At 45.5% G+C, this 27,099-nt stretch overlaps 2 protein-coding genes across 3 annotated transcripts; one reads left to right on the plus strand and one right to left on the minus strand.

The window, feature by feature from the left end:
• The first annotated feature begins 1,973 nt into the window (after window positions 1-1,973).
• Window positions 1,974-6,130, plus strand: LOC133886694 (aspartic proteinase Asp1-like). Its single transcript, XM_062326477.1, has 8 exons — window positions 1,974-2,254; window positions 2,830-2,947; window positions 3,428-3,660; window positions 3,737-3,973; window positions 4,711-4,849; window positions 4,924-5,112; window positions 5,194-5,263; window positions 5,354-6,130. The coding sequence occupies exons 1-8, from the start codon at window positions 2,100-2,102 to the stop codon at window positions 5,527-5,529; spliced, it is 1,317 nt and encodes a 438-aa protein (XP_062182461.1). The 5' UTR covers window positions 1,974-2,099; the 3' UTR covers window positions 5,530-6,130.
• Window positions 6,131-16,259: 10,129 nt separating this feature from the next.
• On the minus strand, window positions 16,260-18,912 carry LOC133886668 (NAC domain-containing protein 71-like). Of its 2 annotated transcripts, none has more exons than XM_062326441.1 (3): window positions 18,623-18,912; window positions 18,216-18,502; window positions 16,260-17,508 (listed from the first exon to the last, which is right to left on the minus strand). In XM_062326441.1, the coding sequence occupies exons 1-3, from the start codon at window positions 18,786-18,788 to the stop codon at window positions 16,984-16,986; spliced, it is 978 nt and encodes a 325-aa protein (XP_062182425.1). In that variant the 5' UTR covers window positions 18,789-18,912; the 3' UTR covers window positions 16,260-16,983. The 2 variants fall into 2 exon arrangements, with proteins under 2 accessions (XP_062182425.1, XP_062182426.1); XM_062326442.1 differs by having other exon boundaries at window positions 18,216-18,530; window positions 18,623-18,768.
• Window positions 18,913-27,099: the final 8,187 nt, after the last annotated feature.

The following is a 27,099-nucleotide window of genomic DNA, read 5'->3' on the forward strand; positions in this document are numbered from 1 at the left end:
GAGCTTCTACCAGTAGTAGAAAAGACTGCTTCTAGCTTCTATACTACTTTTGCTTCAGAAACCACAACCAGAAATTAACAAAAATAGACTGTTTGCAGAAACTCAAACGAACAACCCCTTAGCACGTTAAATTTGAGCGATGTTCTAAATATTCTACTCAAGCGATGTACTGATGTACAGCAACTTCGCTTAAGTAATGCAGGTCTTGTATTTTGAGAAGCCTTTTTCCACACGTTAACTATGGACCAGGAAGTAGAACAGATTAAACCGTCTCATCCAAACATATGAAAACCACGTTAGTAAACAAGAAACACTGGACTATGATATGACCTACGGGCCTCAAATGGAAGATAGCCAGTTAGCCACCGTCCGAGAACGCAAGAATATTGAGACTGACTACTAGACCAACGTTGATCTCGAAGCTTCGATTGCTTAACGCGGCTCCTGCCCCATTAGCTACACCTAACAAACACGTTCTTCATTTTTTTTAAATGTTTTATTAACACGAACACACGATGTTGACTCAATTCTCGATCAGCTCAAAGTCGTCGGTCTTTTCTGCAGCAAACAAACGTAACTGTCCAAACGCGGTCTCGTACGAGCTGGATAATCTGTTGAAATTTGTGGGCTGCTGGAGTGGTAGTTATAGCTCACCAACCATGCAAGAAGACGGTACGTCATTTTATGTCCTGTGTTGAACTATGTAGTCAAGATAATGCTACATTGAAATGTCACCAGGAGAATTTCAGCAATTTCATCTCACCACCTTCTTTTCACTAGCATTATCTGTTGCCCAAAAAAAAAGAAATTTAAAGTTCCACAGGACGGGATCAGATATGTAGCTCTAACTTGGCATTTTCCAAAGTGGAAAACCTTATAAGATATTAAAAAGTACGAGCATTAAGACCTGATTTGCAATTCAATAATTGGGAAATAAAAACAGCAGTTTACTTTTTTAAGTGTTTGGGCAAGTACTTCATCGGAAAAATTTGTAAGTAGTTTAACCATAAACTTTTGAACAAGTTCCAAACTTTTCCGGGCCCTAATACTCGGTTCCTAACACATCAATAAAAACTCAAATAGTGTAGTTCCCATGGGACGCATGAAATTCTAATTGTTGTACTAGGTTTCACAGCCTATAAGAAATTCCAACACCCAATATTCTCAAAGAAAGAAAAGACACACACCAAAGCACAAAATCCAAAACTCAGAGAGAGATAGAGAAGGAAAAGAGAGAAAAGAAAAAGAAATTGCAGAGCAGCTTCCAAAGTCCACGTGATCTGCTCTGCTGGTCCCATATAAAATAGGGTGTATTTGGTTAGGAGGAAAAGATGGATGGGATAGAGTCATTCTTGTTTTTAAGATGAGATGATTCTTTTTTTGTTTGATTGGATGGATGGAATGAGTCGCTTTTTTTTAAGAGACGAGAACGATGGAGTGAGAATCATCAACTAATTATATCTTTTAATTTTAAATAATAATTATTAATAATATACTAATCAAATTGTATTTACACGTATTAATATTACTCTTTCCATAATCATTACTAATTAACAATAAAATATGCTAATAAACTCTAATCATACTCTAATTAGCTCATTAATTATCACTAATTAGCACATTAACACTTACAAACTCTAACCTCATAGTAATATATATTAATTAGTAATACAAAGTACTAATATCACTAATTATTTTACTAATAAATAAAGGTGGATGGTTTTGTCTCACTATTTTAAAGGGATGGTTTCATCTAGCGTATTGAGAAAATATTCATTAGGAGGGATGATCTAACCTCGAACCAAACACCACAAAACCAGTGATCACCCCCTCCTATCCCTCCCTATCTTCTGAACCAAACACACTCTAATTTTAATATCACCATAACTTTTTTATTGATATATGAAATCGGCAACTTATAGTGCCATATATCAGGGACAAATCCAGATAACGTTAAAGTCAGTGAAGCTCGGTCCTATAAAATACCCAGCTCCCGCTCGCGTTTCGTCTCATTCTTCTCACCTCATCAAGAAACAGAGGAAGGGGGGAAGAAAAACACAGGCCGGTCCAGGCGTCCACGCTGCTCCCCCTTCCTCGCCATGGCCGCTGCCAGGTGGGTCCCTCTCGCCGGCCTCTTGCTCCTGCTCCTCCCGTTTGCGGCCACTCCGTCGCGCGCCGCCACGCCGGCGAGGCCCACGCCGTCGTCGTCGTCCACCGCCGTGTTCCAGCTTCAGGGCGACGTCTACCCCACAGGGTACCCGACCTCCCCCCCCCCCCCTTCCTCCCCTTGGTCAAGTTTGGTAGCGCCTTCGGTTTGCTGATTGATTTCTTTCTCGCGAATGCAATTTTCCGTCTCCGTTGTGGTGCGGGCGTTAATTGTTCTTGGTTCGACCAAGTCGCCGGCCGAATTACAAAATTCTTATTTTGACTCTTCGCTCCTTTCTTGTTTGTACAATCCAGTGAGCTTTCTTTTCTCCTTTTGCATTGTTCGCCTTCACATTATTGTGATTTTGGTCAATAGTTTCGATTTCTAATCAAGTGTTAATGCAAGCGCATGCTTTCTCCTCGCAAAAATGCAACAGATACTCCTCCTACTTGTTATGTTGCATTTGGGATAGCTAAAAATCATCCTTTTGTTATGCACAATGCAACAGATACTATTCCCAGGTTGTTGCCTTCTTGATATCTTGCTCTTTGTCCCTGCAATTCGGCTCGTTCAGGACAATGACCAAGTTCTGCGTGGATTGCTATTTTACCACACAATTCTGTGCAAGTTTTGTACATCCACTTCTGTGCAGTAGTGCTTGACATTTTGCTGTTCCTCTGCAGCCACTACTATGTCACGATGAACATTGGGGACCCAGCGAAGCCGTACTTCCTGGACGTGGACACAGGCAGCGATCTCACCTGGCTGCAGTGCGACGCACCTTGTCAGAGTTGCAACAAGGTACAATTGACTCAGTGTTACACATTGATCGCTAAGAATTGCATCATAGCTCCAGTCTTTTGTTACTGGATGCACTATTTTGTCCCAAAAACCCAATGGGTTATGGTATTCATTCATGCCAGAACTGAACTCTGTGCCTACGTTGAAAAAAAAACCATGTTATTCTTTTCTGTCCAAGTTGTTTTTTTTTTGTACCAAACATGTTTCTGGTGTAAATTTGACTTGCCTTTGTATTCAAAGTTTGCCGGTAGGTTTGAACCAAGAATTAGTATCACTTTTGCTTCAAATACCCCACATTGACTGACTTCTCCAATTCAAGATTTGTGTTTCATCTTTCCTTGCTTGGTTTGCATCAGTTACACCAATCCTAATCTAACGTTTAATGGTGACGACTTTATCTCTATCTCTAGTCCTAGGTTTTGTTAGAAATGTAGAATCTTGGCATGGTCCTTGATGTTGTCTTCCTGATGGCTGTTGCAGGTGCCACATCCGTTGTATCGGCCAACAAAGAACAAGATTGTGCCATGTAAAGATTCACTCTGCACTTCCCTGCACAATGGACAGGGCTCTAATCAGAAGTGCTCCTCACCACAACAATGCGACTATCAAATAAAGTACACAGACAGTGCATCTTCTCAAGGTGTGCTTATTACCGATAACTTCTTGCTGCCTCTGAGGAATTCATCCAACGTTCGTCCCAGCCTCACCTTTGGGTATAACACTTAAGTGAAACATTTGCTGATAACTGCCACTGGATTCAGTTGTTGATGGTTGCTATTGTTTGCACAGCTGTGGTTATGACCAGCAAGTGGGCAAAAATGGCGCGACACAAGCAGCGACAGACGGCCTGCTTGGGCTTGGGAGGGGATCGGTTAGCCTGCTTTCACAGCTCAAGCAGCAAGGGATCACCAAGAACATTCTTGGCCATTGCCTCAGCACGAACGGAGGGGGGCTCCTCTTCTTTGGGGATGATATGGTGCCTACTTCACGTGTAACTTGGGTGCCCATGACTCAGAGCACATCCGGGTAAGCACTATCATCTGTGGAGTTTGTTTCGTATTGCATTATATTCATCATGGATGTTGCTTGCTTGTAATATGAACAGATAAAGGTATAGCTGTCCATTTCAGTGTTTGATTTTTGCAATTTTCTTAGCTCTCTGTAACGACACAGTTTTAAGGTTAATGCACTTCAATTTTTCAATTAATGATACTTTCTATTTTTGTTTACGAATTGCACTATCAGTATTTTTCTCTTTTTGGTGTCAACTGCCTATCTTGGGTTTGTTCTAGGTCCAACTATTAGTCCTTGTTGGTATTTCGTTGATTTCCTGATCACCACTGAAGGTTTGTATCGTGATAAATTGCAAAGGCTAAACTTAAATATTGCACTCATGTTGACATCAATAAATTTTGATGGAAGTTACTACATTTTTGTGCTTTGTGATCACAGAAAGACAAGTTTCCACATCAAATTTACAAGACAACCCATTAACGGTTCTTACAAACAATTGCTACTTCGTTTATCGTTTTCAGTCTACTTTTAGATTTTTTACAACAATCTATGAAGTCAATGAACATGCTTCAAAGGTAAACATCCTAAATTGTTAAAATCTACAAACTCGGACTAGGTGTACCTCTCAAATTGAATGTGAGTATTTAGGATTCATATATATCAGTGACCTGTAATTGTAAATAACAGAAGACCATCACTAAGCTTTTTTCTTTTCACTTTTTTCACATTCAACGACATTGTTTCTCCAGGAACTACTACTCACCTGGCTCAGCAACACTGTACTTCGATAGACGTTCCCTAGGTGTAAAGCCAATGGAGGTGGTATTTGACAGTGGTAGCACCTATACCTACTTTGTTGCCCAGCCATACCAAACTGTTGTTTCTGCGGTATATTTCGACCATAATGCATTTTAATTTCCATAAGAAAGAAACACTGAACTAATGATATGCTAACCTTGCAGCTCAAAGGTGGTATCAGCAAATCACTTAAACAAGTGTCAGATCCCAGTTTGCCTCTGTGCTGGAAAGGGCAGAAGCCATTCAAATCTGTGTTTGACGTCAAAAAGGAATTCAAGTCGCTGTTTCTGAGCTTTGCTAATGGCAAGAATGCCGTCATGGAGATCCCTCCTGAAAATTACCTCATTGTCACTGTAAACGCTTGATACTCAAATGACTACCAGCAGTGAACCACAAAATTTTATGGCTAAAATGTCTCTTCATGTTTCTGACAGAAAAATGGGAATGTGTGCTTGGGCATCCTTGACGGATCGGCGGCTAAACTGAGTTTCAACGTAATAGGAGGTACAAAGTTCAGGCTTACAGTACCCAGTTTCTGAAATTTGATACAATGTATCTTTGTGTAATAACTGCCCTTGTTCTTTCCTTTTGTAGACATTACAATGCAGGATCAGATGGTGATATATGATAATGAAAGAATGCAGCTTGGATGGGTGCGTGGAGCATGCACTAGGAGCACCAAGTCTATTGCTTCCTCTGGTCATAAATATATGTCATTTTGGATAAGACACGGTCTCCAAGTCATAGCTTTGGTCACTATTTTCTATTAGAATATATATAAAATCCATTGAATTTGCGATATTATAAAAGCATTTTCAAGAAGAATCTACACATATAATTTTAAGGTTTTCGAACTAAATATTTTAAAAACTATTGATAGTCAAAGTTTTAAAAGTTTGATCGAATCTTTTCCAAAGCGATATGTATTTATGATCAAGGGAGTATGTCTTTCCTTCCATGATCGTTTCTCATACTTGAACCATCAACGCTTAAATTCATTTCCACCTATCCGAACATTGGCTGTAGTGTTGATGGAGCTGGGGGAAATTACTGCTGTCCTCAACTCCCCGGTATGATCAGTTTAGTAACTGAAGAGTGCCAGCTTATTACCATCCAAATAATGTTTGTATTAACATATCAGGGGAATGGGAGATTATAGGAGCGAAATTTAGAGAGGCAGATAGGAAGTTACGAACTGAGGGTGTATGCTCCTCCTGTTCATAACGAGATGGACTCCATAATTTATAAGACTGGCCTGAGTTGTTCTCCGCATGCAACTTACTTGAAGTTCCTCTTGATTTCCATTTTTGAAATATGGGCATGAGAGCAGCTTATTTCATTGCAATAATAAAAATAAAGTTATGTACAAACTCTTCTGTCCTCGGCCTTCAAGGTTACGTGTAGCCGCTTTGAGTCGTCGGATCTTGCGAGCCACTCCGGAGTGGTGCTGTTGCTGTTCTCTCCCTGTTGGCTCTTGTGGTCGCTTTTTGGTTGTTGTTTTGTTGTGTTTGCACATTCATACTATTCGTTTACACGTGAATATGTTTCCAGACTATTGGAGAGCTTGTGTAGGAAATGTGAAAAATTAGAGCAGATGGGAGAAAAAGACTAATGAGCCATACACATTATCACTACCCATTTACCATATATTTGTGCTAGATATTTGAAAACAGATAGTAGGTGGATCCTTATCCCCTAGTGCTCAAGCCAACGTACAACATTCAGAACATAAACAAAATTGCAAATCGGTAGATGCACTGTATTAAAATAAACACCTTCTAGAAGGATAGCCGAGCGGCATCAGCTGCTAAGGGAGGGATTAGACTATAGATTGAGGAGATAAAATATCGAGAGAGACTTAGAAGAAGAGGATCGAGAACTAGATTGATTCTTTGATTTCTCTTACTTAAATATAATGGATGTTATACTTTTTTATATAAAAACCGATTCTAACAATCTAAACTAACTAATCTTATATCTAAAACTAGAGAGTGATTCACAGCGAGCACGGGAAAGAGATGGACCGTTCCGCTCCCTTGCCCTCCGGGCGTCCTTGCCAATTCCCCTCCTCTTCCTTGCCCTTCCGGTGCCACTGCCGCTCGTTGCTCCTCCACTTCTGCTCGTTGCTCCTCGCCGGTGGCTGCTCCTGCCCCGGCGTCCACTGCTGGGTCCGTGCCCGTGGTGCCGGTCCTCTCCCCTTCCTCGGCGCCGGCTCCTTCATCCCCGTTGTCCCCGTCGGCGTGGTCTTTTCTTCCGGCAGGCAGGTCCAAGGCTCTCCGTTGGCAAGACTCGAGTTCGTCGATCCTCCCCGAGTCTTGTAGGTCTCGTCTGCATGTATCTGTCCTGCCTTCCTATCGTGACGCCGTGGTCTCTTCGGCCTTATCGGCTGCGGCACCGTCTTCTCAGGTCGCTCTGCCTCCTTCGGATCCGCTCGGGAGCTCGCGTCTTCGTAGGAGGCGCTCCTCCTCCGGCACTGGAGCTCCAGTCCCGCCTCCACATCCTTCTATGGAGGATCGACATTCCAGAGATCGTTCTCCAGTGCTCGCCTCGTCCGCGACTCTTGCTCCTTCGTCTGAGGATCTCCCCTCCAGAAGGGTCTGCGTCCTGGACTGGTCTGAGAGCATTGCACGTGCTGAGGAGGATCTCCATCGCGCCGTGTTCGTTTCTGTGATCAGTAATGGGCTGGCTATATCTTCTCGTGAGGTGGTGGCTGAAATCACGAACAAGTTCAACTTCGATGCTGATGCTTTTTCCATTCATCGTTCAATGCCTAAAGACTATTTGCTTGTTCTTCCTGATGAGTCGTCGGTTGAGAGGATGTTGAATACTTGAATGGCGGGATGCCTGTTCGCACGCCGTTCTTCAGGCTGATCTTCAAAAGGTGGACTAGGCAGGCTCATTCTTCCGGTGGTTCTCTGTGATTCTTGGTTGAGCTTGAGGTCCGTGGTGTTTCGACGCACGCGTGGAATCTGTCAATGGCGAAACAGCTTCTCAGTCCGTTCTCCTGGATTCAACGCTTGCATCCTTTGACAGTGGCTCGATCGGACCTCTCCTCATTTTGTCTTTCGGCCTGGTGTTCCCGGCCGGAGTCCTTCCCGCCATGAACCGCCAGCTCCTACGGTTGAGGATGGCCCATTGGTGAAGAGAGCCTTGATCTACCCGATTGATATCTTCGTGAAAGACATTGCTGTGTTCGAGGATGTCCCTCCCTCAGATGATGATGATAGTGGTGTTGATCGGCGTCGACGTCGTTTCCTCGACCCTTCGTCGGGTTCTTCACCGCACGGAGGTTCTCCGATCACTGGAGTCGCCGGTGGCGGCCGCATCTCCACGCTGTCCAGGCTGGGGCCTCCTCCTCCTCCTGGGGGACGCCATATGGCTTCCATGCAGGCAGCGGGGGAGCCGATACGTTTGTTGAAACCCCATGTCGTCGTGCCGCCGCTGGAGACTGCCTGAGGCGCTGCGCTGGGGGGTCTGGGAAACGTTTCCCTCTTCAATGTTGGCTCGGTCAGCATTCCTTCCCAGAGATCGTGCCCCCTTCGTCCACGATGGACCGAGGGTGATCTTATTGCCACTCCTGTCCCCTTGCCGGCGGATGCTGGCTTAGTTCACGATGGGCCTTCTGCAGCGGTGTTGGCTAATTTTGATGGGCTTGGCCGTGATGTTGGGATTTGTTGTGATGAGAGGTCCCTTGTGACTCCTGTGGCCGGCCTAGTTGTGGAGGCCCTTGTTTCGGTGTCCTCGGACGTGCTTGGATCTGATGTTGTCACTCCTGCGCCTCCTGCGCCTCTTGGATCTTCAGACGTTCGACAAACCTTTGTTGGTTTACTCAAGGCATCATCGCCCGGCTGTTCAGCAGACCTCCCTGGGAGCCACCAATTCCTCATCCTCACCAGGTACTCCTGACGGGTTGAGCTCGCACTCTTTCATCTAAAGATGTGTATGCCGCTGGACCCTCTTCTACCGTTGCCAGTTATTCATAAGCGAAGGAAGAAAGGAATTTCATTGGGATTGGTTCCAAGGCGCAGCAGGCAGGTGGCGGGGGTGGCCCCTTGCTCTCCAGGGCTTATGATCTTGGATGCTTAGAAGCGTGTGATGAAATGTCTTGGCTTGTTGCCGAACAATGTGTGTGTCGATCAAAAGGCTCAAGATGGGTATTGCAAGTTGTTTGATAGCCCCTTAACCACTTTCCAGCTTTCTGCCCTGGCTACCATCTTTGGCTGGACTTCTAACGAGGATGGTCAGGTTCATTCGGCCGACAATCTGTTGTCTTTGAGCTAGGGAAGATGCTTGTTGATCGCTTTTACTGGTCGTTTATGGTTTGTTCCCCATGAGTATGTCTACCATTCTGATTTGGAATGCCCGAGGTCTTAATATGGCCTCTAGGTGTGATTCTATTAGTGAGGTCGTGCTCTCTTCCAAGGGTGATATCGTTTGTCTCCAAGAGAATAAGGTTGCTTCGATGTCTCATCAAATTTTGCTTGATACACTCTCCTCTTATTTCGATCAATTTGTTGCCATGCCTGTGGATGGCTCGAGGGGTGGTGTTCTGATTGCGTGGAAGAGCACCAATTGTCAGGTCCTTTGTTCCCGGGTGGATTCTTTTTCAGTTTCTATTCTCTATGCTGGAATTGATGGTCACAAATGGTGGTTCACAGGGTCTATGATCCCACAGGATGATGATGCAATTTTGGCCTTTCTGCAAGAGCTACGTAATTCGTGCACTTTGTGATGGGCCTTGGTTGGTGGTTGGGAATTTCAATCTTATCTATCAAGTGGCGTATAAGAACAATGCGAATTTGAATCATGCCATGATGGCCCAATTTTGCTGTTTGATTGATGATACGGAAATAAAGGAGATTCCTCTTCTTGCCCGCAAGTATACTTGGTCAAATTAATGGGTCTCTCCTACTTTGGTCAAGCTCGATCGGGTATTCTGCTCCTTGGATTGGGAAGAGATGTTCTTGGACTCTATCCTGCAAAGCTCGGTGTTGGTTGTCTGATTGTCTCAGACGATTGTCCTTTGATTCGAGCTGAAGGTTTATACTCATGGTAAATGTCGTTTTATTTTTTGAAAGCTTCTGGCCTAAATTTTAGGGCTCCTAGGAAGTTGTGCAGGGATGCTGGAGTGCTCCTGTTGCTGATATCTACCCAGTTGAGAAAATGTTCATCAAGTTGAGGTCTCAGAAGGTCTATGCAGAGTTGGAGCCAAAAACGAATTGGTAATGTTAAGGTTCAGCTCTCCATGGCTACAGAAATCATTCATCGTCTTGAGATTGCTGGGGATTCTCATCTTCTTTCGCTTGAGGAAGACTGATTGCATTAGAAATTGAAGCATATATGCCTTGGTTTGGCCTCTCTTGAGTGAACTATTGCTCGTTTGCGCTTACGGATTCTGTACCTTAAGGACAGCGATGCAAATACATATTTTTTCCATCAACGGACTACGTTCTGAAAAAGGAAGAACTTTATTGCCAAGCTATAGGTGGATGATCATATTATCATTGACCAAGAGGAGAAGCATTCAGTTGTCTTCGATTTCTATTCCAGTCTTCTGGGTGCTGCTAAGCAAAGGGAGTGCAACTCTAAATCTCCAAGATTTCCATTCGTAGTATCATGATTTAAGTTCCTAGGATACTCTCTTTTTCGAGGATGAAGTCTGGGCAACAATTAAGGAGCTCCCTCAAGACAAGGCTCCAGGTCTGGATGGTTTCGCAAGCTATTTTTACAAATCTCGTTGACATATTATCAAGTGTGATGTGATGAGAGCTTTGTTGGTGGTGCAGCAGGGACATATCTCTAAGTTCAAGCTCTTGAACACGACCTTTCTTACTATTTTGCCGAAGAAACCTGATGCCATACAGGTCAATGATTATCGTTCCATATGTCTCATTCATAGCTTCGTGAAGCTTCTTGCAAAAATCTTAGCTAATCGTCTAGCTCCAAGACTCTCTTCCATGGTCTCCTCTAATCAAAGTGCCTTTGTCCAAGGCCGATGTATCTAGAATACTTTTTTTCTATGCAGCAGCTCACGAGGTGCTTGCATAAGCGGAATGAACCACATATCCTTCTTAAATTGGATACATCTAAGGATTTTGATTCGGTTTCTTGGCCTTTCTTGTTAGAGGTGCTTCGATTTGTGTGTTTCAATCATCATTGGTGCAACGTTTTATGCTGTTTGTTGCCCACTGCATCCACTTGAGTATTGCTTAATGGTGTTCCTGGTGAGGCTATTCTTCATCGTTGTGGTCTTAGGCAAGGTGATCCCCTCTCACCTATGTTGTTTATACTAGTAATGGACATTATGAATTCCTTGTTTAGTCGAGCCTGTTTGGATGGTCTTTTGCTACCTCTTGTAGTTTCTGGACATTAGCATAGGACTTCTCTTTAGACGGATGATGTGGTGCTATTTCCTCATCCTACGGTTAATGATCTTGCCTTGACCAAACAATTGCTGCATCTCTTTGGTGAAGCTTTGGGTATGAGGCCCAATATCCTTAAATGCTCGGTCACTCCTATTCGTTGTCAGGAGGTTCATATGACAATTGTAAGAGATCAGCTTCAGTGTGAGGTTAAAAGTTTCCTATGCATTTATCTGGAACTTCCACTCTCGTTTAAGAGGCCTACTAAAGCGGAGTTGCAACCATTGATTGACAAAGTGTTGGACCATTTTCCAGGATGGAAATCATCCCTGATGAACTGGGTTGACCGACTGGTTATGGTCCAGGTGGTCCTCTCCGCAACGCCTATTTACTATGATTGCATTGGATCTTCCCAAATGGGTTCTCAGAGCTATTGACAAAAGACGAAGAGGCTTTCTGTTGAAGGCTGTGATGAGTAGGTCAATGGTGCAATTGTTTAGTTTCTTGGAATTGGGTTTGCCATCCAATTTAGTTTGGCAGATTGGGAATTCTAGATTTGAACACGATTGGGCTCTTCGTATTAGATGGCTGTGGTTGCGCAAGATTGAACTTTATCGGCCATGGGCTGGTTTGAAGTTTCAAATCCCTCGCATTGCATTGGCCCTATTTGATATAGCCATAGTGATGATAGTTGGAGATGGCACAAACACTTTGTTTTGGCCAGACAAGTGGTTGTAGGGTAGGTCCATTACGGAATTGGCTCCTAATCTTTCCTCCATTGTCCCCCGGCGAGTGATTAATTGAAGGACTATGAGTCTGGCTTTGGTACAACGCCAGTGGGTGTCGGATTTAAAAGGGTCTCTCTTTGTCAATGCTCTGGTGGAATATCGAATTACTAGGATCAGTTGTTTTGCAACAAGGTATGTGTGATCAGCATATTTGGAGGCTCTCTAGTTCGGGATTGTATTCAAGCAAATCGGCATATAGCTCCTTCATTAGTTCCATTAGTTTTCCTCCTTGGAAGATTGTTCCAAGTCTTGTGCATGCAAGTTCTTTCTTTGGTGCGAGGCTTGTGCTCACAGGTGACGGGATGATAACAATGATCTGACATGATGATGATGTGTAGACGGGTAACTCGGACAATTGCGGAAGAGGGGCCATGTTGACGAGAGCATCACATCACACCATGCCATCATCGAAGGAGAGGAGACATTGGAGAGATAGATGTCAAGGCGGGGAAGTCCAGAGTGGAGGAGCATTGATGGATCGGTAGGGCGATGCAAACCGATATATGATAAAAAAAAAAATAGAGAAAATTCAGTCTAAATATAACTAGGGAAAACTCTACGTAGTGGTTGATATATGGATTGGCGATAAAACTAAACTATGGGTTGCATAGCCCTGAGAAGAGATCATGAAGATTAGATCATCTCCTAAGGGCGGCAAGGTGGAAGCTGTTGAGATGATGGCTCAGGAACGGCGCCAGCCTAATACCATGTAGAAAGATGATTATACTGCAATAATTATGGATGTTGTATTGAACCTTGTGGATATATTTATACAGAATACATGACTTGGATCGTAAGTCAATTTTAGAGACAAGACCAAATGGTATCAGGCAGATTACAATGAATCATAACAAATCATATGCTACTAACTCGTACGATGTCGCCGTGTTTTTTTTTTTATTGAGCTCTGGCTCTTAGATGCTGTCTCGGTGATCATTGTCACAGGTGCCACACCCACTGTACCGACCAACACCGAAGAAGCTCGTTCCATTGCGGACTCCCTCTGCGACGCAGTGCACCGAGACCTGGGTACAACCAAGGACTGCCAAGCACCACAGCAATGCGACTACGTAATACATTACCTAGACGGATCATCGTCTCTCGGCGTGCTGCTCCGTGACAAGTTCTCTCTCCCTACGGGCAACACCCACCCGGCCATCCGGCACGCAACACCTCATTACACGATCACTGCCCACTGATCGAATTTGTTCAGGACGGTTGTTACTTTTGTCTGCGTAGCTGTGGGTATGACCAGGAGGGTGACCCCAAGAAGGAGACGCCTGTCGATGGCCGGCATCCTTGGGCTTGGGAGGGGCTCGGTAGATCTGGTCTCGCAGCTCAAGCACCACAAGATCATCACAAAGAGAGTGATTGGCCATTGCCTCAGCAGGAAAGGAGGGGGCTACCTCTCCATTGGGGAAGAGACTGTGCCCTCTTCGCCCCTAGACTGGATCCCCATGGCTCCAAAAACATCCAGGTAAGCACAATTGCCGATCAGGTTCTTGCTTGTTCGCAACAATGATCTGACTAAATTGCAACCATGTTGTTCTCAATTTCGTTGGTTGATTCCTGCACTACTGCGTATCATTGTATTTCCAGGATTCATACTCACCACTTTACAGGAAACATTGTTGGTTCCTGCACCCATTCTAGTTGCCAATCTCAGAATGAAAACCTGTAAATAAGTTAGAGAATACTATGATTGATCTTTCTTTTATTTTAATTTGGGTTTCACACAATTGCATAACATTTTATTCCCAGGATACATGATCACTACTCACCAGGCCGGGCAACTATGCACTTGGATAGAAAGTCGATAGGCGCAAAGGTGGTGGTGGTCCTTGACAGTGGCAGAACCTACACTCACTTGCCTAACCATCTATATTCTCGACTCGTTTCTGCAGTAGGATCCAAATCGCAATGCATCCTGAATGCCCCCAGGTATCGTGATCAGACATTGTTTCACAAAATTCATGACATTTGGATGATCTTGCAGCTAGAAGCCTCTATCAGCAAATCACTCAGAGCGGTGGACGATCCTGAGCTGACTCTGCATCAATGCTGGAAAGGGCATAGGCCATTCAACTTGTTGGACGACCTCAAGAAGGAATTCAAATCAGTGATATCTTTGAAATTTGACAATGGGGCCACCATGAAGATCCCTCCTGAAATCTACCTCATTATCACTGTAAGCATTCGAGACTCAATTGCATACCAGCGGTGAACAATAAGTCGCCGAAGAAAAGGAAAATGACTGGCATGCCTTTGCTTCCCTGTTTATGCCAGAAAAATGGAAATGCATGCTTGGGATGAAACACTTGGATACATACTTAATTGGAGGTAAAAAGTTCATACATACAGTGCTCGATTCCGACATACAATGTTCAAAGTTCAGACATACATCTCTGTAAAAATATTTTTTCCATTGTATCTTCTGTTTTCCAGACATCACAATGCAGGATCAACTTGTGATTTACGACAATGAGAAGATGCGGATCACATGGACGCAGCTAGCGTGTGAAATGCCCAAGTCTAAATCTGCGATCGTTTCGCGCATCTGAATGAAGTTTGCAGTAACCTGAAGGGGTGGAAGATTGATGAAGGTGCAGAAGACGACTGACAAAAATAAAGAAGTGTAAGAAAGGCGCATGAGAGATACGAAACTTGTGTGTTTCTCCTGCTTATAATAAAATGAAATTGTTATGTACGGTTTCTCGCCTGACATGCTTCGTGCAGACAATGTTGATAATGCCTCTTTCATTGAATAAAAAAGATGTTACGCTTCACCTGGGTTGGCTTCAGCAGTGACTAGTACACTCCAGTTGTATTCTTGCATACAATTTCTTGCAATTATATATAAGTAGAGAGTATATACTACTAAAAGGCCACCAAATCATGGTCACCACAATTTGTACTGGGACACTAAATAGTCCCATCAAAACTCCAGAAAAAAGACCAAACAAATCAAAGGCTGGAGCAAAATGTTCAGATATGCAGATAAGGCTGGGAACATTCTTGACACAAGAGAACAAAAAAAAAGAGAGGAAATTTCACTTTGTACCATATATTAGTGCACTTGGTGAACTTTGAACCATATTTAACAATATATGTCACTTTGAACTATATTTTTACGATAATTTTTTAGTTTGCACCATGTTTAAGGATTGAACCTTTGAGTGTGCTTACATGGCAAACAGTTCCATTCACCCCAGCTTCACAGATTTAACTGGGAGGGTGAACTTCTGTTTCCAACCCAAGCTTTCTTTCTCTTAGTTTGTTCTTGGTTGCCTGCTTCCCCTTTGACCTCAAGTTGCTAGAGCCGCATTTCCATATCGGAACTCCAGAGTGCAAGTGCTACTCGCAGACTTCATAATCTGCTTATATTCTTCACTAATACCACCACCTCAAGTCGCACCTGCACAACCGCTCCTCTCCAACCATGTCTACCTTGCCTCTGCCTCTCCTCAAGTCGCTACTTGCACCACCGCACCACCCCGGCTATGTCTACCTCGCTGCCGGTCTACCACCTATATTCACAATGCTAATGAATAGGTAATTAGATGGTTGAAGTACGTGTCAGATGACATCCGAGATGAATACATGGAGCTAAGGTGGATGGAACATCTCGTTACATGAGCATGGTCCAAGGCCCATTCCTTAAACATGATGCAAATTAAATTATTAGCGTCAAATATATGGTTTGAAGTGGAAGTTATTGTTACAGGTGGTTCACAGTGTATCAAATATATTAATACATGGTGCAAAGTGAAATTTACTCAAAAGAAATAGCAGGTCCGGAGAGAAAGAAACTGTATGCATTACGCCATATCACCGTTACTACATAACAGCACCTAAGCCCATTACCCGAGTTCCTCTGTGTTGGGTTTTCAGCTGTACTGAAGTATCTGTAGTTTAAGACTTACAGACAAAAAAAATGGTGCAACAAGTGAACTGTCTCTGGCACATCTTAACAACATCTCTCAGCAGAAACATTGGCATGATAGCGAACAGCTTCATCCAATGTGCTTTCTGGAGCTCAGATGCGATGTTCAAGGCATCAAGCCGCTTGCACAGAGCTAGATCTCCTTTTTGTTCGTCCCCATGACTGGTGATGGTTCAAAAGTGGCTCGCCTGACATCTCCAATCACATGACTAGGATTCAGCATCGACAGATTCCCATCTCAAAGTACAAAAGGCAGCACCACTCAAAACACGGCAGGGACAAACTTTGCTGAAGAACACTGCCATGGCACACAACTTTGCTCTTTTCAGTTTGTTCTTCAGAGAGCCACTTTTCGTATAACTTTGTGGATCAAGACACTCGATCTGGCAAGGAGGAAAAGGTGGGCATATATAATTACAGCTTACGACACTTCATTACGATAATTGCATTACAAAATTTTGCTTTCCAGGTCATGAGAGAAACCACCGAAAGCGACTCCACTACACCACATTGCAATCACTGCATTGCACCCAACAGACCTAGACAAAGCTTGCAACTCTGCCGCCAACCTGAACCCAATAATTCCTTGCTACCACTGGACTAGATACACAATACCTTCAACAGCCCCCCTGAATCCAAAACTTGTATTTTTCTTTTTCATATTGGTTTTGTTGTTTGTTATCTTGAATTCATTAGGCGTGCCAAGTTGTCAACTGATTAACACAACACAAAACCTGACAGGTTAAATTCATCAGACCCGATCCGACGGCTATCTACCAACGAAGATCACCAGTCATCTACCATGCGGCAGCCATGAGCAGGGCAAGTGACCAGGTGCAAAGATCTTTGTTCAACTATCAGTTGTTCGTCGATCCGATTGTTGAACAAACACCTGATATGGTGCAGAAAACCGTGCACCCGATCGCCGACTCGGCCGATAATCAGGGATTAAAATTTCGCCGAAATTTCGATAAGGCGATAATTAGCCCTATATTTCTTTGATCTGCCGCAGTGGGTGTGCAAATGTGCACGTTGTTTTTGGTTTCGCTGTACTACCTAGATCGAATCGTAATTTGGACCGAACATGTCAGGTGGTTAGTCGGCTAGAGCAGGGCGACGCACGGCGTCGCTTCAGAGCGGCTTCTGCAGGTACGCGAACATGTCGCCGAACGCGGCGGCGTCGCGGGCGAACAAGCCCGCCGGCGACGGTGGCCCGAAGAGCGCGCCGCCGCTGGCGACGGCGAACCCGTCGTCGCCCCAGTCGGCGCAGCCGAACCAGCCGGGCTGGCTCTCGGCGTGGTCGCGGTCCGGGAGGTCCGGCGACGGCGACAGCACGTGCTCGGAGCCGCAGCTGGAGTGGTCCGTGTGCAGGCGCGGCATCGAGTTCGAGTCGCGGTCCGCCGACGGCAGCGGGCGGTTGAAGCACAGCATCCCCGCCGACGGCGGCGCCGGCTCGTAGTCGTCGTAGAACCCGTAGTCGGGTAGCTCGACCTTCATCGCCGCCGCCCTGCCGCGGCCAGTAGCAGCAGCAGCCGCCCGCGGGTTCTTGGCCGCGGCCGGCTTGACGTCGTCGCCGGCGTCGACATCGTCCACCGTGTCGTACCGCTCGATTACGCCCTTCTTGTTGTAGATCCGGCACAGCACCCAGTCATCCAGCTGCACACAGAATCATCGCGCAAGAAAATTCAGTTCAGCGAAGAATCCAGGTAAAAGCTAATCAAAGTTGATTGATTTTTACAATCTACGCGTCCAAGTGACGTTTGATTTGGTGCATGTGGTCAGTGGTGTGCGACGGCGAGAAGGTCAAATCGGCACCGTAGTCGTCGCTCGTCTCCATCGGCGCGTGCGTGAGCCGTGACGCCATGCAGCCCGCGCTTTACTGCTTTACATGTCTCTAGAGCCACACGCTGTCGCGAAAGGGACTACTCGAGCATGCTGCAAATTGACAACTTGCACGCCTACATTTTTTTTAAGTTCCTTACAGTATTATTTAAATATTTGCGAACCTAACAAACGTTTCTACACCTTAGCCAGTGTGGTAACCAGATAGGCCTAGTGAGCACACATGCTCCCTTAAATTCTTGTTTTTAGTGGTTTTCAATGGACATAAGTTTATTTTCCGTAAAGTTGTAAAAATCTGGTCATTGATATAGCCCCGCTTAATTAATAGGCTAGTCCACCGTTGATGTAACATTGGTAAAAAATCATTTTTTTTTCTATCAAAAAGATTTGTTACTTGCAATGTTTTATAACTAGAAATGCCAATAATAATTGTAACCAGAAATGGCATTTTACAAACCAAAAAAAGCAGGTCGACGCTAGCTAGAAGAAGATGGAATTGAGAAGCGCAAGCTGCCGCTTACCCTGAGCGCGTTGTTGGTCTTCTTGCGCGCGGCGGCGGAGCGGTCGACGTCGGCGAGGCGGTACTCATGCATGATCCAGTTGGTCTTGATGCCTCTGGGCGGCCTCCCCGCGTAGAAGACGAGCGCCTTCTTGATGGCGACCGGCCGCGGCGAGCCCACGGGCTTGTCGGCGCCAGTGGCCTTCCAGTACCCCGCCCCCGCCGCGCGGTTCGGCCGCGACCCATTGGGGTACTTGCGGTCCCGCGGCGAGAAGAAGTACCACTCCTTCTCCCCTCCCATCGCCTTCTCTGCATCGACGACGATCAACCACACAAGCTGATCAGATCAATCAGCAAACTATGCATTTACCATATCAGATTAACAGCTACTCCTACTAATTAACCGTCAGTGAAAGATTAGTTATCTACCCGGGAGGTTCCATGGGTCGAACTTGTAGAGGTCGACCTCGGCGATGACAGGCACGGCGAGGGGCAGGCCGCCGCACTTGCGGCAGAGGTAGTACATCACTAGCTCGTCGTCGGTCGGGTGGAACCGGAACCCCGGCGGCAGCTGCAGCGCGCCACCGCAGTCCATCCCCTGTCAGCAGCCGGCCGGAAGGTCGCAGGTTGCTAGCTAGAGGGAGCTCAGCTGGTCGCTTGCTGATCAACCGTGGCTGGTCTTGGCCGCCGGAAATGTGTTGGAATGGAACATCAGCTCGCCGTGCCGGGGGCTACTTATAGAAACGGAAGCGGTTTCCCTCCGTGACGGTCGTCGCTGACACGTTGGCAAGCTGAGAGTTGATCCACCTGTCAGTAACCGGGCACGGTGACGTTCCTACAGAAGCATGCATCGAGGGATGGACGGGACGCGTGTCGCGCATCGGAGGGACGAGGGAGACGTGTGGGCGGTCGGATGGGGAGGGCGGGGGGCGATTTTGTCATCGCTTGCGTCAGCTGGTTGGTTCTGGCCGTGGGCATCCGTGAGATATTCTTACCCGTACTGTACGTGCTACCCTGACTGGTGGGCCCGGAAGGTGGGTATCGGGTGTGTGGGTCCGCGTATTTTCTGAGAGGAGTGTGTGGGCCCGCGTTGGGGGTCGTCATGTTAGGTGGGGCCCAGGGCTCACCGGCCGTGGAGATTCCCGTCGTCCACTTGGTCGATCTGTGTCCCGCGCGAGTGATTAAAATAGCACCTGCTCGCTGATTTAACGAAGGCCGGTTATTATTTATTTAGTCGTGATTCTATGGGTTAAACTATGATGATCACGAAGCGTATTTTGGTCAGCTTTACGTGCGTCGAAATTGTACATTTATTAGAAAAAAAATTCCTTATATGTTATGAAAAGATAGAGTAATTCCTTACCTATCGAGAGAATTGACCTTCTTTTTAAGCCGTTATAATTTTCGGTTCCTTCTGTACCGTACCATTTCCATGCACGTAAAGTTGAGTTTGGAAAGATATTTTGCCCTTCGCCCTTTGTCTTACATAGTCACATGCCATCCTCTCTCTCTTCTCTCATTTTCTCACCCACCAGTTATCCCCTTCCCTTCCAACTTCTCTTCTCTCTTTTCTCCTCTGCTCTGCCCAATGACAGTTGGCCGCTTGGCCACCACTGTCAAATCGAGCACTGCCCCACACTCGCTCAACGCCAGAATGGAAGGCCTACTCTGCGTCGTAGCCCTATCTTTCTTCCTATTCACCTCGACCTCAGCACAAAGCGATGATGCAGTCGCCCTCGTATTGGATCTGGAGGCTAGTGTCCTGTGTGAAGGGATGGCGGTTGGGGAGCGGCCAGAATGGATGGAATGAAGGGCCGAGGCAGCGACACTCACGAGTGGCGACCGCATGCTCCAGCACCCTCGCGATGAGGTGGAACAGCGGGTGGTGCGGCCAAACTCACACATGACGAGCATGAGAGGCTCACTAGGCTGTGCTGCCCCAAATTGTGTTGCTTGCTATTGAGATTAATTTCTTCTTTTTATTTGTGTTACGCGAAAAGTTGTCACGCTAACACACCGAACACATCGTGTGCAATATCTGGCGAGCGGCACCCAAGGTGCCTTGGTAATGGTGCTGTGTCGTCAGACTTTCGTTGTCACCTAAGCTCAGGAGGGACCCTGTCGGAGAGAATGACTGACGGCTTGTCCTTGGTCGTTAAGATCAAGAACAGATAGCAATATAGATGGAAAAAAAGAGTCAGGACTACAGAAGCTAGGCAAAAGATGAAAGGTAATGTAAATTATGTTTGATTGATTGGTTGATGTCCTCCTTCGGTCATGACCCTCTCATATTTAAAGGGCAGCAGGTCTTAGCCATAAGAGATCAGAACTCCTAATTCAAACAAAACAAGACTTACAAATATAATTCGACTATGCCTACCTGATCTCTAAACTTTCTATAACTAACGTATCTTTCCTATTTGAACACATAAAACTCCATATATCTACCCAAATACGCTTTAACGTGGTTCGACCTTCTTGGATTCGACTAACTCTTCCATCTGTTTGGAGATAGACTGCAGGAACAAACCGTGATCACTGGTCACCTGGTCATTGGTCATGGTCAAAGTCACTATTCGCTAGTTTGAAATCACTGTTCACTGATCGAAAGGTACTGCTCACTGATTGGGGCACTATTTGCCTAGTCGGATCACTGTTCATCTGGTCAGACACTGTTTATCTGGTCGTGTTATTGTTCATCCAGTCACGGTACTGTTCAATGATCGCCCATTAAACCAGTCATTGTTGCAATGGCCACTATAAATACCAAATGTTGTCATCAATAGTTTGTATAATTTCTGACCATGGAAGCTCAGAGACGATGACCAAAAACGGTGAAGGCGGTAGTGGCCCATGGTGTCCCAGCTCCTTATCGAGAGCCATGGCGACATAGCCCGGCTCCTCAATCATCGGAACCCATGGTGGCGAGTCGGTGGTGAACCATGGAAGCACAACAATGGCGTAGGGGGCTCTTGTCAACACTTGCAGTATGGGCAAGCTTCGGGTTAGCGACAGCATAGGTGGCGGCTAGGGAGAGCAGTGGTGAGATGTGGGAGAGAGAGATAGGAACAGGTGTGAGGGAAAGAGAGGATGGGGAGGAGAACAATAGTCAAAGCATGAGCAATTTGGTCATTACCAAAAAATACCGACATGATTCAATGTTGTAACGGTGGATCTTCTTGATGGAAGTGTCAAATAAGGAAACAAAATTTGAATCCGTGACAAATAAGAAACCTGATTTTTTCGATGACAAGAAGAAACTCTCTTTTATTTCTCTCCTACTTAAAAAAAAATAGTAAGGCATGTTCTTTCACCAGAATATTCCTCTGCTCTCGAAAAGATTCCTCTGTCCTGATTTTCCTCCGTGCTTTCCCCCTGATCGGTCGATCGTCTGCCTATCACGACCATCTGTTCGATGCCGCAGCCATCCCTACTAGCCTCCCTCCCCCGATCATGTCGCTTCCCTCTCGCCCCACTCTTCCTCTCTCCACACCTAATTCCGTGCGGCCCAGTCTGCCCACCGCCTCCCCTCCTATAGTTGCACCCATGCCATCCCCAACGCCGTCGCGTGCCCACATCTCCCCATCCCAAATCCTCAGATCTGCCTCCTCCTCTTCACCCTCGCGCCGCGCCTCCACACCACACCACACCCCCACACCGGATCCAGATCCGCCGCCGCCACCGCCACCACTACCTCCTTCACCACCGTGAGGATCAGCAGGGCGGCGGTGGCGGTATGAGGCAAGAGAAATGCTTGACCATAACCCTGACACCATTCCTCTCCCAGCCTCCCGAAAAACTCACACAAAAGAGAAACGAGCGGCGACGGAGGTGATACGACTGAGGAAGCAAAAACGGTGGCAGTAGGTGTGCGCGCGACGGTTGGCTAATGCCACGTGCGACACACGCGACGAGGCCTCGGTGTTGGCACGTCATGCCCGTGCCCCTATCATCGCCGCTCAAGCGACCAAGGGCGCATCTAAGACCGCAGGCCACGCAAATGGTGGTGGAGCGGTGACACACGCGAAGACATGATGCGTGCGATGCAGGAAGGGCCATCTTGATGCCGTGCTCGACCTCGGTGGGCTAATGAGGCAGCAACAGCGGTGACGAACGTGCCAGCCGGGGATGGATGAAGCCATGGATAACTCAACTCGGTGCAACAGGTACATATCCATTACTTCCCTGTTTCAATTAGGAGTTAGGTTTTGCCAATTTTTTTGGGGATTTCATGGTTCGGATGGGGTCAAATCCGATTTAGGGGTTCGGCTTATTTGGGGGGAAAGGAATTTAGGGTTAGGGTTCCTCGGATTTGGTGATTTTTCCCTTCCTTCTCTATGCTTGAAGATCAACCCGAGGAACAAAAGTGCTTAAACATGCCAAACGGCACTGACTAGGGTACGGATCATGGAGAATTATTGGGAAACACATCTAGGGTTCTCAATTAGCCTAACTTACTCCCCTTACACCTTAATCCGAAGCCTAATTTGCATATTTAACCATTAAAACAACAGCATAATCAGAGGCATAAGCAGGATCTTAACCAAAGAAATCCACTACTACAAAAACTATTTTTCAAGACACTTAGGATAATTTTCTACAGACGGTTTATTTAAAAAACCGCCTGAACAATTGGCGAGGACCTCCTGCAGTTACGGACCGCCTGTGGAAATATATTTTCACAGGCGGTTCTTTATGTGAACCACCTATGATAATAATCTATTATCATAGGCGGTTCACATAAGGAACCGCCTGTGGAAATGATCATTTCCACAGGCGGTTCACATAAGGAACCGCCTGTGGAAATGATCATTTCCACAGGCGGTTCCTTATGTGAACCGCCTCTGGAAATGACCGTCCATTAAAAAATTCATAATTTTTGTATATGAAGTCGGATGAGGAAACAATTTATATAAAAATTATGGCTCTCGATGATATCTACAACTTTGTAGTTGAAAGTTTTTTTATTTGAAGTCATTTAGATATCTAAATAATCGTTTTAAGTTTCAAATAATTATTTGGATATCTAAATGACTTCAAATGAAAAACTTTTCAACTACAAAGTTGTAGATCTCATCAAGGGATATAATTTTCATATAAACTTTATCCTCATCCGACCTCATATAAAAAAGATATGAATTTTTGAAAATAAACTATCACACATTTTTACAGGCGGTTCCTTATGTGAATCGCCTGTAAAAATGACCACATTTTTACAGGCGGTCCGCTTAAGTGAACCGCCTGTGATAATAGATTTCCACAGGCAGTCACTTTTGCGCATGTGAAAATCATTTATTTCTGCAGGCCTTCGATCACAGGCGGATGCACTAAACGCCTGTAAAAACGAGTTATCACCCGCCTCTAAAAATAATTTTTGTAGTAGTGATCTCACCAACAGCATCAAACTGATACAAAACCATTGCAATGTATTACCTTTAGCATCAATGCTCATTTTTCTTCATGTGGAAAGTAAAATATTGTGTGCAAAATTTAGAAACCATTGCAATGTAGGGGTGCTAGATTTAGGATCCGTTGTAACGTACGTGCATTCAACTATAGATCTAAATCTCACGCGCAGTGAGTTTGTTCCGTTGCATTGCCACGGCGTCGGTGCGCGCCTTAGGTGGTTGTTGCGATCGGTTCTTGGATTGGTTAGAAAAAAGTTGAAATTTTCTGTAAAAGAGGGTTTCCTCTCGTGTGATGTGGAAGCAAGGAGTGCTCTTTGCTTTCACGAACCTTTGGTCCATGCTAGAGATGAACTCCAACTTTGGTTGGAAGGGTGTGGAGAAGGCTATAGGGGTAATCGGGCTAGGCAATCATTTGATATGCCATATGTATCTTAAGTCAGTAATTTGATGTCGTTTGTTAGATAATTACTTTATCATTATGCGTCTTTGTAAATCCAAGTAAAAAGTGTGACATTGGAGTAAGACTAACTGACATATTGTACAAAGGTAATATTTCTTATGTCACGCTAACCACTAAGAATGGATTTAGATTGTAGTGGACCTTAGAGAAAATTCAATTATGCTCTTTTCACCTGCAACATTACACACTGAACTCCTAGGGTTTCACATTACCTACAAATGAATGAAGACTATCCGACATAAATAAAAGGCTGATTGAGTATAGCTAGATGTTCATAATTATTGCGTTTTTAAGTTAGAGAGTTTGCAGTGCAGCTTCATTAATCCGTAATTTGTTCTTCCTAGACATGCAGGTTAAAAGAAAAGAGATGGGACGCAAGAAAGTTTCTTACTTCAGCTGGAGTCATGTCATCTCTTTCTGTAACAGTGGGAATTTTAGTTGCGGCAGTTGGTCAACAAGAAGGCGCACTGGTTTTTGCTGCCGTTGTATGTACTTAAATCAATCAGGTCCCATGCATTTCTTTTTGTAAGCAAGTGGATATTGCGACCCTCAGAGCATTCCTTTTTAGAGCTGTAGACATTGGCATCTAATTTCTTTCCTATAAACACTAGAATCAATCCACTGGTGTGCAAACGTACGCACTAGTGGGCTCTGCAGCCAGCAACTAGCCTTGCAACCGCTGGCCCTGTCGTTGTTCGTCCACAACCCAAGTTCAGCTGGTATCAAGCATTCCTTACTGCAGGTGAACCTTTTTTCTCCTGTTGCAACATATGAGCATTTGACTAGATCACCCCTACATGCTTCATTGTTGTCCTGTTGCAACGCACATGCATTAACTAGTTGATGTAAGAAATTCTCTCAATTTATTATTACAGCCTCGCCTCTCCTTCTCAGATCGTCGAAATTACAGTTGCATATTCAAACCTGTTTCTATCTTGGTTGAGTGTATTTCAGCTGGGATCAGCACGAATACCCGTGAGCACCTATGCAAGGTTTCGGGCCAGCCCCCCTCCGCGCGCTGAGACGACGGGAGCGTGCTGCGGCGGCCGACATGGTGGAGCACGTGCTCCCTCCTCCCGATCACGAACTCACCTAACGGCGCCTGCCTTCCACGCACGATGGCTGACGGGACACGGCATCGTGGAGTCGCACGACACGACCGTTGGGTGACGTCACGGTGGTCACTTAGGGTGTCCAGATGCAGACCCCGCAAATAGAAATAAATTTTATAAATTTTAATTTTTTAAAAGACCCCACTTTTAATATGATATATATGCTCTTTTCTTCACACGTATATCGTTCTTAACTGTTAGATCAGACACATACGATATATATCAGGCTCCATGGACGGCTCGATCCACCTGTCGGCTGCTCGAGGCTCGAGCTCGAAGCGATCGATCGCACGTGGCGGCGTGTCCAGTGACTTGTCCGCCGCGCGCGGCGGAAAGGCGAGCGGGCGGGCCGGGGCGATACGGCAGTCGAGACGGTCTCCACGTCTGGCCCCACGCGTCAGAGGGCACGTGACGCTGATGTCAGTTCGGGTGATACGGCCCAGCTCGTATCGACAGATCATACGCGGCGACCTGCGGCTGCCTCAGCTCGATTCCCTTGACCCACCCACGCTACACAATGACGAGTGGGACCAATGCTAGTGGAGCCCACATGTCTTATGTCACAATGCGTGGCGGCGTGACGCGTGCAAAAGGCAGTTCGATTTTTTTGAGTCGGGAGGGTCTTTCGTCCGACGCGGCGGCGCGCGTGAGGCGGGAGGTCACGGGTGACGGCTTTTCCGCCCGCTGCGCCAGCTCCCGCGACGGCGACGGCGACCAATCCGGCGCAGGGATGAAGCTACAAGCCACCGTGCATTCGTGCTCGCTCCCTTTTCTCCGGCTGTCTCCATCTACGTCATTATCGTCTTAATTTATGCAACCAGTCGGCGCGAGATGACCCTTAGAGGGCTTAGTTTAGCCGTGCTGGCGCATTGGTTCTTGCGCGGCTTCGAAGAGCCGCTGATTTGAAACATTCACCTCTGTTATTTTTTGTTTGTCAAGCGGGGATGGCCGAAGTCTCCGAGATGTTGCATCGTGTGATATCATATGTTGTTGTCATTTTCAAATAGAGCTGTGCTGTATTAATTCATGTTTATTTTCGTCAGCTGGCAATTGATTCTGCGTGCGGCTTTGGTACGTGGTTAATGTAGTAACCATTGTTGAGAGTTTCGTCAATCCCGTGGTTCGTGGACAATTTGACGATGGGCGATGAGAGTTGACATTTGATAGCAACCGAAAGATTTTTTGTCGGAGTATATTAGAATAACGATGAGAATGATATGATGAGCTAAAATCTATGAAGAATTCACAAAAGCTATCCATGAAGTTGAAAATGAAAAGACTTATGAGCAATGAAATGTACCCCACCTTACGCTGCTCGTTTCATAATAAATATTTTGCATTTAGTAATAGCTCGTTAAATCTATGATTACAACATCTGTATTGCCAACATGCATGTACATTTCTCTTCGATGAATCAACATTAAGTAATTAGTTATACATGCTAGTTGGCATGGAATCGTTACACGATATTTCAGAAGCACCACGCACATGGATTCCCAACAACGCCTTGGTCTGAGATTACAAAATTAGCTAGCCATGAAAATACTAATGCTTATGCCTTGTGTAACAATGCAAATTAGCTTATTGATTGACCGGTCATTCCTATGGTTTTTACCGTGAAATTCAATGGGAAGGAATATACTCTTTGTAGATCCAATAACATCATCAGTACACCTGGTTGATTCCGTCATTTTTATTAAAAAAAAAACGAACACTGTTGGATTCAATTCAAATGGGGGAGGTCGAAGTGGAGATTCTTGTCAATAATATTTTTTCATTTGTACATCATCCGTGACATGTACTTGATACACTTGAGATTAAACTAGAATATTATTTATTTATATGCAAGCAAGTTGCAATATTAATCTAAGACCCCAAATTGTCATTCTGACGTGATTTTTGCACAGCAATTTCAGACGAAAACAC

This window comes from Phragmites australis, chromosome 12, assembly GCF_958298935.1.
Source record: "Phragmites australis chromosome 12, lpPhrAust1.1, whole genome shotgun sequence".
In the NCBI taxonomy this organism is placed as follows: domain Eukaryota; kingdom Viridiplantae; phylum Streptophyta; class Magnoliopsida; order Poales; family Poaceae; genus Phragmites; species Phragmites australis.